We start from the raw sequence: 12270 nt of genomic DNA, 5'->3' as shown, positions 1-12270 counted from the left end.
AACGGCACCGCTGGAAATCGCTGCAAAAATGTGGCTGAAACACCTGAGGCCAGGTTTAAACAGAAAGCACATAAGGGAAATACACACATGGAGAAAAGGGCAACAATGCTGGAAGGTCACAGCAAGAAAAGAGCTAGGATTCATTTTACAGGAGTGAGTGCTGTTAGGGCAATACTTCCATTTTAGAGCTTCTTTGGCTTTAAAATAACAATCTAGGTAGGTTTTTATGAATTCAACAGTACTTTGTATTGGTTTGAATAACACAGTGCTGGTCATATCTATACCCAGTTAATGAAACCATTCCCATTTGCTGTTCTGCAAATGGTTTAAAATAAATGTCTTTTGCAAGGAAGGGATGCCATTACAAATCACTGGAATTGTATTTTTAAATGGAGTTCATATGACAAATAAATAATTGGAATTTACCTCAAAAGTTTAAGGTTGATGTTAGAATAAACGATCCGGAGAGAAGGGCAAAGGCATGACCCAAGCCAATCCTTCCGGACCATCCATTCTAGAATCAACCAAAGTTCAAGAGCACAGCATAAGCCTCCAAAAAAAACGTGGATGAAGAAAGACTAACAGCCCAGGTATGCTTGAAACATACTAGTTTGGATGAGGTGTTGTCTAGCCATGTCTAACTGCAAAAAGTCTGTCATAGCTGCTCGGAATGGCCACATTCAAAGGCAATGGGAGAAGCCTGGCGTCACGAACGAGACAAAATAATCCTTCAATGTGAATGTGAACACTTTCGGACACTTTTCCTCCAAGGCAATCATGGTGTTGCACCCGTCTGAACGCGTGCACAAAAAGTGATACAAGTAGAAGAATGAAAAGAGGGAACTTGAGAGGTTTAAAACCTGCTTTATTTCTCACATCCACACACCTGGCTAATGACTACATTTCCAAGAAATTGTCAGAAGTGAACTATGTACACGTTAATGGTTTGCTGACTACTACTACTACTACTACTATTACAGCTACTTGGAGATGCCGCACAGGCCATGCTGCTTCATACAGTCATTTCTGTTATAACTTGGTGGTTTTGATGTGCTGCCTCGACGACAGATCACGTGTGAACAGCATGAGCGTGTGGACACTCGAAACACATCCAAAGATCACAGCTCTGGTTTAATTAACGAGGCTAGAGCATCAAGACCGAGACAATGAAAAGTCTACGGATTGGGCGCTTTACGATTCCTCTTTTTGTGTCTCATATGTAACGTACAAACAGTCGCCTTGCTGTCTGGTGGAGGAAGCCCTCAAACAACCACCTCTGATTAATGATTATAGATAATCAGCCCTCATGCCCTCTCACACACGCGTGCGTACAGGTGCCTCTTTCCTTTGATGAATACAACAACAGAGCATCTTCCTAATAGCCTCATCTTCCACGAGCCTCTCCAAGAGCTAAAAAGAGTGCAGGGACAATTTGTTTTACCGATTTTCTCTTTTCGAGTGCGGCGGGCATGGAATTAATTACACTGATTAAATATTGTCTGTCTGGGTTGTGCACTGGGAAAGGGTTGAAGACCGACTGCGTGTGTGTGTGTGTGTGCACGTGCTAAGTGGCTTAAGTTGTGGCTCAGACGTGGCTCTGCTGTGAATATACATGGATAAATAGATACAAAAAGAAATGCACTTACCACTGCACTGAAGGTTAAAGCACTTACAAGTTGAAAATGTACCATTTCTTAAAATCAAAGTGATGATGAGCGTTTAAATAATATAAAGTACTTTCCTAGTTACAAAGGGCTTTACAACAAAAACAGCAAGACACAAGTATTAAATTACGCTGAAATACATCAACGGGACCATAGACAATGTAAAGCATACAGACATTTTTTTTTTGTTGGGCAATTTCGCTTGATAAATGACTCAAAAGCTTTAATCGATTATCAAAATTGCTGCGGTTTAATTTGACGTCATTTTCAAGATCATCCATTTTTATATAAAAATATTGATGACAACTGCTTTAGAATTAAATATGAACACGAGCACTCCTTAATTTGAATGAAAATGCCCGATATAGAAAAGTAGCCTACACATTATGTTTCCAGTCTATAGACTAGACCAAAGAGCAAACAGTAAACAGGACCAATCAAACCGATCGACACATACGTATATTACCTCCTCCTGTATACACATACTGTATACACCATCAGCTAATGCCGACCTTACACCAAAGGACTTTGTCGCAGACTCATTTCCAAAATCTGAATGAAATCATGAGAGTCCTGCTAGAGTTGAGGCGCGCTCCCGTCGCCTCAATCGTTTGGTGTAAGGTGGTCATAAAACTCAGTCCAATTCAGTCTTTTTCCCGTCTTGACGTTCCGACAAAATCAAACGTGTTTGATATTATCGTAAGTTTTAAGTCTTTGTAGTGAAGTTAAATCATGTGAACATTGCCAACAACCAATGGGTGCGCTCCCTCCAGCACCAAACAGGAAGCAGCAAACGGCTAGAGCCACTGTTGTTTATGTATGCTATGGCGCTAAGCTGAACGCTAAAGTTGCTGATTTTCAACCAACGGGAGTTTTAAGGCGCTGACACACCAACCCAATTATCGGCCGTCGGACAGTCTGGCGAGGTCAGTGACTCGAGTCTGTTCGGTGTGTTCCGTGCCGTCGTCAATCAAAGGGGCCGCCGGCCTTCATTTGGGCCGATCTGACATGTTGAATCGGAAGGCGGGCAGTCGGACTCAATGACCGATCTGATTGGTGGAGCGCTAACCCGGAAATGACGAGCGGGATGAGCGTGACTAGAGTCTCTCAAAATCTGACGAAAATCATTCAAGCTGACCTTTGTCGATCTGAAACGAAGACAGATTCAGCAACTGCACGGCCTATTTCTCGCTTAAAATGTTTTCTGAAACACGTTTCGGTAAACTATTTTCGTAAAATATGAGATCGCGTTGCGAACGAGCCGCCATTATGGTCTGGCTTTGAAATTCCGGAGAAGCCAGACCCATGTGACGCGTTCGTCCAATCAGCTGCCGGTTTTCATTTTTTTGGGCGACAATACAGATTAGCGCCACCTGCTGTTATGGAGATGTATTAGTCTTTAACGTTAGATGTGAGATGATTGTCTTTAGACATGAGATGGTGTCAGACTTGAGTCTTTTTAAAGTCTGTTCAAAGTCTTCTAGTGTATTGTAGGCACAAGTCATATGGGGGTCTGACCTCTGCTGAGGTACTCATGGTTTCTCAGAAGAACATGAGCCAACATCCCGACAGTGTGGAAACACTGCAAAGGCGCATGCCCAGACTGTTCTTGTCAACTCTCTGACCTCTTTCTCACTCAACAGAGTCATGACTGACTCTTTCCAGCTTCCCCCAGTCGTCCTGTCAAAACCACCAACACTTCCTCAAGCAGCAGCAGCAGCCAAAACAGTTGAGGAGACGGAAGGAATAAAGCAAAGAAAAAGAAACCTTTAAGATCTGGCCGACTAACAGCCCTTTACTATGCAGGAGCCTACAGACAATATGATTAAAGCGCGAGTCATCTTTTCCTGATGCAAGTTACAGAAACGAAGAGGGAGGGTGTGTAAAGAACATAAAAGAGCACGAAAGACAAGAGCTGCATACAGTTTCACTGAGTGAAAAGCAGATCAAGAAATTAGAAAGGAAAACGGAAAGATGAAAAACTGAGCTGTGTCGGTGGACTCGGTCCTGAGAGTCGAGTCAGGAAGAAAGATTGGAGATGAGGTAAGCGAGGATGAGCTCACGCCTCCTTCTGTCTTTAATCGCAACACTCTTGAGCAACCAATGAGCGGATTTACACCAGAGGCTCACAAGCTCTCCCACAACAAGGAGCCCCGCGGCCGTTTTGCAAGGGAGTTACATCTGAGGAAATACTGGCACGAACCAACCCCCGACACCTCATTCCACACACACACATTCAGCAAACTGAAATCTAAAAATCATACATGAACTGACGGCAACTAAATACAGTGATAACAAGCAGGAACTGCACACTAAAAAGTAACGTACTTTCTAAGTGATGTGGAATAAAAAAACAATAGCTGCTCTTTTACGTACTTCAATGTGGAGTTTATCATAATGGGGTTTTCCCAGGCTATCTCCACTGCTCACATTAACAATCACTTAATTCAATCGCATTCCTCAAAATGTCTAATATGTGGCATGTAGTAGTGCTAACATCAATCACTGCTAACAATTTTTGCTACTTGATTAATCATTTAATTGATATGTCAAGCACATTGCCAAACATTCACCGTTTCCAGCCTCTATAATTTGAGGATGTGCTGCTTTTCCGTTTTGAAAAGTGTTGTTTGGTCAAACCAGCAATTTAGAGACGTCATCTTGGACTCCAGGAGGCAATTTGCTATCCTATCAAAGTGTGAAACTGATATTTCAACTTTTGGTACCTGACCGTTTGATACTCTGTCGGTACCAAAGTAATGCTGCTGTTTTGATACCCAGTCCTAATTCAAAGGGACCGGTTTTAGGAGCTTTTAGACATTTCAGGACCTGAAACGTTTGGAGTTAAGAAGCCCCACGCTGTTTTTTAGCCCACTGACTGACTCTCCCATACAGTTTAATCCTGTTCAATTTTGCAGCCTCGCCTTGTCAGAGTCACCGGTGCTTCAAAAGGCGTCGGGGACCCATTACAGCTTTATGTAACGTTGCAGAGACAGGGAGGTGCACACATCTCCCCCTTTCTGTGAACAAGGGGCTTTTCTACAGCTGGGTAACAAAGCATGACCCAATAATCCCAAAGCTTGACTCAAAGCTTAAGAACCCCCCCTTCCCTCCCTCCTTTTATATCCCTTCCTCCCGCTCTCTGAGGACTTTATAAGGCTCTGGTAAAGGGGGCTTCTGGGCGCGCATGTGTGCGTTTGTGCCGTGAATGATGGGGGTTTTACAAATACAAGCACGCTTAGCTTTGATTATTCTAATTATGACTTGGAGCAAGGAGTAGATTATTATGAACACATGGGCCGATGAGTTGTTGATGAGCTCACGTCTCTTCAATCAGTTGGTATTACGGTTAAAAGAGGCTGACAGACAAAGACCTGTACACGTAATGTATGGGGGTGGAGGGCATCCGAAGGGACATACCAGTCGTCTCATTTTTTAATGGTAAACAATTCCTGCTGAAATTACAATTTTCCAAAACCATGCCATTATTACTCAGCTCGCTGGAGAAGCTGTTATGCAAACTTTTAGGGGAAAAAGATCAGCAGCCAGATACACACAAGCAGTAAGACGCCATGGATATAAAAATTAAAATTGTGAAAAATAATACGATACCACTCATGCAGCATCCCGTCTCATTACGAAAATGAGATTTGGTGTTGCTTTCAATTATTTTTTTTATTGTGGTAACAGCAAGCAACAGTTGTCTTCTTTTCACATTCCTAGTCTGGTCTTAAACTTTCCGTGACTCGGACAGTAGAAAAGCAGATCACAGAATTCCCCCCTCCCCTAGCTCCCAGAACCCATTAGTAATTAACTGAAAAAACAAGACCAATTCCAGATCTGGCTTTAGGCACACCGATTCTGAGAAACCGGGAGAAAAACAGTTCTAAAGATGAGAATGAGTTTATAGGAGCAGGAGCTCTTGCTGTGCTTGTGATAGCTGTGAGGAATAACCAAAAAAATGAATAAATCTCATGATAGCCTAGCTTGTGAGCTTATCACTTCAGTGTTCCTGGTTGTGTACTACTTGGTGGATGTCTTAAAACCTTTAAGACGCCAGTGGTAAACAGCTCCCCTTAAGTCACAAACACAGCATCATCCACCTTTGGGATTGTTGCAGACGGCACAGGAATTTCCCCAGTGTGGGATTAATAAAGTATATCTTATTTTATCTTATGACTTTGTCTTGATTTAAAGCATACTAATCTAGGGCTGGGCGATATGGAGAAAATCAAATATCACGATATGTTTGACCAAATACCTCGATGTCGATACCGCAACGATATTGTTGTGTTGACTATTGGTGCTTTCACAAAATATTTACACAATGAGATTTTTGATAATCATCAGTAATGTGGATACAATGACTAAGTGGGTAAAGGCAAATAATAGAACAGTTACAACAGTCTGGTAAGTTCAGAAAATGACATCACTTTACTGTAATGCAGCCTTTAAAACCAGGAAAAGACCACACTTAAGCCATATTACGATATCCAAAATCTAAGACGATATCTAGTCTCATATCACGATATCGATATAATATCGATATATTGCCCAGCTCTGCACTAAACTCAATAAAAAGGTGTAAATACAGCCAAAAAGTATATCGTTTTGGTGTATAAATGTAGCTTGCAGCCCAATCTAAACAATTAATATGCATAACCTGCGATTCCAAAGTTTAATACCACTTTTCCATGCTGCAACTCCCGGAGATGCCATTTTTTAAACCATGGCCCAACGTGCATGTGTCAGCATGCAGCCATGTCTCCTTTCTAATCACTCCCCGCTGTTCCTATTACAAAGTGCATGGCACGTCCATCTCACTTTCTCAAAAACAAGTACTGCCACTGTTTTAAGTGGCGATTATATTATGCCATGTCAGGTGAAAGCAATCTTAAGACTGTCATTTACAGGTGTGTTACATGATCCTTAATGAGTGCATTGTGTGTGTGTGTGTGTGTGTGTGTGTGTGTGTGTGTGTGTGTGTGTGTGTGTAAGCGTGCTTGGTTGCCCAACCTATCTTAATCCAGCTGTGAACAAAACAATTGTTCTCCTGTTAAGTCAGTCAGTAAACCTTCCACATTGACTGGTTCCCATGGTCTGCGAAGTGAAGAACAAGCCAAATCTTATCTTGATGATATTTAGCCCGTCTTGTGTTTTGTTGACTAAACCATGTGCCTACCTGCTATGACTGACCTTGGAGTGGATTGGAAAAGATTTGCCGTTTAAGCCGGTAAGACTGGAAGTGTTTGCTTACGGCTGTATGCTTTGTTTTGATCGTTTAAATTCCAACTGAAGTTCATAACCAATGGGATAACATTTTACATTTGGGCCTTAAGTGCTACAAACTTTATAAATATTTTAAATGGAATTCTGTACACACACACACGCCAGAATTATCTGGTGAAGCACCTAGTTCTGCTCACACACACATGGCTTCACCTGTGTGGTTGTACCAGGTTGATGTCTGTAATGACAGGAAGTGTTAAAAGTAGGTCAACACTTCTAACTTGCTCAAGCACCCTTCACTAAAGTTGGGATTTACAAACAAGACATGCATATAGTACAGGCCTTGGTGCTTTCAACAGAACTACAGCCAGAACAAATCTGACTTCAATAACTAATATATGAACTTTCTCAGACAGACTCAGGCTTGCAAAACTTATCAAGCCAGACGGCAACAAATCTTACTTTCATATTCATGTCTCAAATTTCATTTAATTATAGGTTGGAATCGATGAGCATTTATAAGATGCAATTAGATACACCAGTCACAGAGAAACGCAGCAGGCACCGTTTGCAGCTTCCCCCCCAGATACCTTGGAGCAACATGAAACCCCAGACAAGCTCCAGTGGCTCTCATGCCATATGGCCTTAGAAAAATCCTAGCGGTAACCATAAAACGCTGTTTTTTTTTTTTTTGGTTTTGTTTTTTTAAATGTATCGGCTTCATCTCATCAATTTCCCTTATGTCTGAGCTCATTTCGTGTCTGTATAGAGCCGGGGGTATGAAGCTAATGAGTGGAGATGCAGCTTTGCGGAATGGCCCTTTGTTTGGAATCAGCCTCTCTGCAGCGCTGGAAATGCGAGACGCTTATCGATCATTTCAACTGGAAGCCTTTTGTGTTGCAAGCGACTGAGGCTTCGGGCAAACGCACTAATAAAGGCAGTTTAATGTTATACACTGCTACTAAGGGGTTAACTTTAATAATAAGAAACAACACAAACACTCCCAGCATGTATTTTCCACGTTGGTGGCGACTTCGGTCTTTGTCCGGTCCGACCAGCAGCGGCAAATAAACAAAAAGCTATGGGGGGATTTTTTCGGATTACCGTTGGATTAATCATAATAAGAAACCCAATAAGCGCCTTTGTTCCTTGCCTAAGCCCCCCTCAACCGATGGTGAGTTGAGAAAACGACTTTTGCAACGAAGAAATCGCACAAACAAAAATAAAGCCCCGACGCTATAACGTTTTTGTATCCGCGACTGTCAGCCCTCCTCCTCCGCGCCTCCCCCTGCCTCCCTGCAGGGGTTTCGGCTCCAGCCAGCTCCGACTGTCGACGAGGAGCCCCAGAGAGGAAGAAAAGTGCTGATAGTTGCCGAAACACGGCTTCTCTTGTTTGAAAACCCGTATATACAGCGAGACATTGCTTCAACGCGAAGGCAAAGCCACAGTAGCCAGCGGTAGAGCTACAGAGTAGTGAAAAGCCACAATAGGAAGCCCTTTAATTTTTTAACAGCTCTGGTCGGCTAAGCTAGCAAGCGACCGTACCTTCGCTTCCCTTTTCACGGAGAGGCTGATGAAAGCTCGAAATTTAACAAATGTTTTCTTGTAAGCCTACTACACTAAACACATCGAGACCAATGTGGGGTTATAAATGCGAGGAAAAGAGACACTCATACTTTCCACGATAGCAGGGGAAAACTTCCATCAATCATCTCCAGTAAGGATCCAGCAGCAGAGACTTGGAAACGGTCCACAATGTTTGTGCCAAAAAGCTTCGCCTCGGTTATACTGAAATATTCCACTTACCAACTTGTAAAACGTTTTCCACACAGCCGGTCTCTAGCAGCCTGATACCCCGGCGGAAAGGCAGTCCGTCTCCCGTTCCCACTGATCCGGCTGCCCCCACGGTAGCCGTCGTACCGGTAGATCCTCCGCCGCCACCGGCGGTGGTAGCTCCGGACCCAGAACCCCCAGCCCCGCCGGTTGCCGCCGACGGACCCTCCTCGCCGGCGACTCGGCACTGAAACGAAGAGTACATGCATATTTCCTTTTCGTTGCGAGGAAAAGACCAGTAGACGATGCGGCGCTGGACGGGCTCCGGGATCCGCTCGAAGCGCTCCTCTACTCTCTCGAAGGCCCACTTTTCCGCTACTGCCTTCGCGGCGCAGTCCAGAAGGGACTCCGGGGAACGATACCGGGAGCTGGGCAACCCGCTGCCGTGGCCGGGCCCCGGGCCGGGACCTCGGGGAGCAGGGCGCAGGCAGGGTCGCTTGCTGGCCGGTGGTAAGGAGAGGAGAGGATGGGGCGGCTGTTCTCTACGTCGTTCCGCCATGGCGAGCCGATCAACACTGACGAGACGGAGGGTGTGTGGACACCGAGCAGCAGCAGGAAGCCGAGTCCACACAAACTCTCAAACACACACACACACACACACTGAGCAGCGTGTCAAACCAGACAGGATCTCAGACAACACTTCCGATCACAACTTTCAAAATAAAATAATCTATTTACAAATGGGCATTTAACAGAAAAGTGTGCTAGTTGTGAAAGGGATAAATCAGGTTCACACTTCTAGCGAGGGTCGTTTGTATGGTGTAGTTTATTGTTTCATTGCACACACACTGCTCTAGATTATATTGTTCTACACCCTTTTACACAATACACCTAGGATATCTGCGACTGATGCATTCAAAATGTTGGTTATGTTGCTTTAATGTTACTTCAGATATCAACTTACTTTGCTATAAGGTATATTCTTAATATTTTTTTTCAATCTCACTGGGACCAATCAATACACCTTTACCCTCACTTTTATTGCACTTCTAAATATCTGATTTGTGATCCATTTTTTAAATCTTTTGACCCCATTCACTCTATCACCCCCTCTATATTTTAGAATGTAATTGGCCCATAGATCAAATTAGTATTCCAACATAAAGCAAGTGAATATTGTTACTTAGTAATCTTATTGCATGCATTTAGCAGCTGTTACATTGTTGGCTTTGACTAGTCCACCTATGTTTTTTTTTTTTTTTTATAGGATCCTAATCAGAATAGGCTGGAGCAGAGGGGAGTTGTCCAGCTGCAAACAGAGATCTTCCTGAAGTTTACCACTTCTACCTGTTCCCTTTCTAGCCTAATATAAACATACGTGGTAAGACCACTTTATTAAATGACAACATTTCCTTAAATATAAATGTAGGTGATGATGCTGGAAATTAATTCAAGCCACAATTGCTTAAATGAGTAGAACAGAAATATCAAAAAGTCTGCAAAACAAGTATATAAATGGCATGGAACACGTCCCTGCTTCTTTATAGGATATTTACAACTATAGAAATTTGACTATTCTCTATATTTTCAATTTGTTATACCCTCTTATCTGACCCTATCTCAACATCCACTCATTAGATGATTACCATGTCAGCAAGTGATTAAAGGAGAACAACAGTTGTTCAGACCTATATAATAATAATAATAATAATAATAATAATAATAATTAATTATTATTATTATTTTTTTTCTTTTTTTAACCTTTATTCATCCATGACAGGCTTACTGTGTTTATCCTGTGATTTTCCAGGTTGTGAAGTCAACAAATATATAATATATATATATATATATAGTATTTTTCCTATCATTCATTTTTAACTTTAAGTCAACTGGTTGCCTTTCCCTTTGGGTTTTCTCTATCCTTCTGTTGCAGAAATGTGGACAAGTGTTCTGAATGCTAAAGAATTAGAAAATCAGGTTTTGGAAATGACGTGGGGTGAAAAGCCAACAACAAGGTCTGACTCAGGTGCCTCTTTTGATCCTCTTCAGCTTTTATGGCTACTTTGGGCCTTAAAGGCTAAAAGTTGTTCTACCGAGGCCTGTAAGCTCACCACTGGTGCAGCTATTTCATCATCCCATATAGTGTGGATGTACGGTGCGCTGGCTCATGATCTTCTGGCTTCATCTTCTTGCGTCCCCACAGCTGCAGACACTACAGTATAGCTGCCATTATGTCATGCAATTACTTTGTTGAATATACAGTAAGTTCTTTGATAATATTGAGTCTTTTATTTTAAAAACCCAATCTCTTAATTTCCTGTCTCTTAAGCTATATGTTTGTGTGACTTGATGCAGTTGAGCAGGCAGAGAGAGAGAGAGAGATGTAAGTGGATGATGGGGGTTGGAGGATGTTACATGCCACTAACCAACACAATAACAAAACACTCCAGTTTCCTATGTTGCATGCGAGTTACAGCTCACAGACCTACTCTCTTATATTCAAATGTACTTTATTATTATATGAATGGGTGTAAGCCATTTATGCAAAAGCAATCATCTGACACAATGCAAAGAACATACTTAAACCATACACCAGTTAACCAAATAAATAATCAATTCAAAATAAATAACGTACACATACATACCATATCCAAATAGATATATATATATATATATATTTTTTTTAATGATCACTAATTTCACTTATCACACCTGCACTCTTCCGCTGAAATGACAGTCAAGTGCCTGACATGGGCGTATTTTACATGGAAGCAGATAACGATCCCAACTTCTCCTCATGAATGACAAAGTCACTGTTTTGCAAATTAAAATTACATATCAATGACCTCAGGCCAGCGGATACACATTCATCTGAATGGTGCAGCACGCAGTTCTGTGGCTGTTTCCCCACAGCAGGACACAGAGGGTTTGGGTTTGCCATCTTTAAGACTTTCAAAGTAATGAGGCAATATTGTGGGGCAAAAAAGCACACATAAAAACCAAAAAGCCATACAATACAGTGTTATTTGCACAGTCAACAGTAACGTTAACGATCTTTATGCTATTTTTTTGTAACTACCACAATATTGTGAAAATATGGCAAAGGGTTGTGCATACTCAAAAGTGACCTAATTTTATTATAATTTGTTTGGTCAATTTGCATGTGTTTTGTGAGAATGTTTAGCCGTATAGGGCTAACTAAGTTCCTTTATGGGGCTCAAAGTTGTGTTTGTGGGTTTGCCTGTGTATGTATGTGAATGTGGCTGTCCGCTGGTGATAATAGAAAGAACAGTGACGGGCTGACAAACGGCTGTGAAGCAGACAACACCTGCCAGCGTGTCCCTGTTGGTGCGTGTGTTTATACAGACCAGATTCTTCTTTACAAACCCTCACTGTAAATTAGCCTACGTTTGCTCAACTAAATACAAATGTCTAAGTCGTTAAAGAAAAGAATATTTGTATACAGACATACGGTACTAAAACTCAAACACATAATCGGTATCTAAAAGAGACTTTGGTGCTTCTTTGCCTCTAAGACTGCAGAGTGTTTCAGTGTCCGTACGGGCACCTGATTATAGTTTTTACAGACTTGAGAAATTGTGAA

General features: G+C 42.1%; 1 protein-coding gene across 1 annotated transcript in view; it reads right to left on the bottom strand.

Annotated features, from left to right (window-relative positions):
* The window catches only part of zswim5 (zinc finger, SWIM-type containing 5), a 65008-nt gene extending 55696 nt beyond the window's left edge, over positions 1 to 9312 (bottom strand). The window contains exon 1 of the mRNA XM_078264794.1: positions 8700 to 9312. Within this exon, the coding sequence (XP_078120920.1) occupies positions 8700 to 9225 (526 nt within the window). The 5' untranslated portion in view covers positions 9226 to 9312. The remainder of the gene's footprint in view (positions 1 to 8699) is intronic.
* Positions 9313 to 12270: the final 2958 nt, after the last annotated feature.

This window comes from Sander vitreus, chromosome 12 (genome assembly GCF_031162955.1).
Source record: "Sander vitreus isolate 19-12246 chromosome 12, sanVit1, whole genome shotgun sequence".
NCBI classification, from domain to species: Eukaryota; Metazoa; Chordata; class Actinopteri; order Perciformes; family Percidae; genus Sander; species Sander vitreus.
The sequence above is the reverse complement of the archived record's forward strand: the minus strand, read 5'-3'. Positions and strand labels throughout refer to the sequence as shown.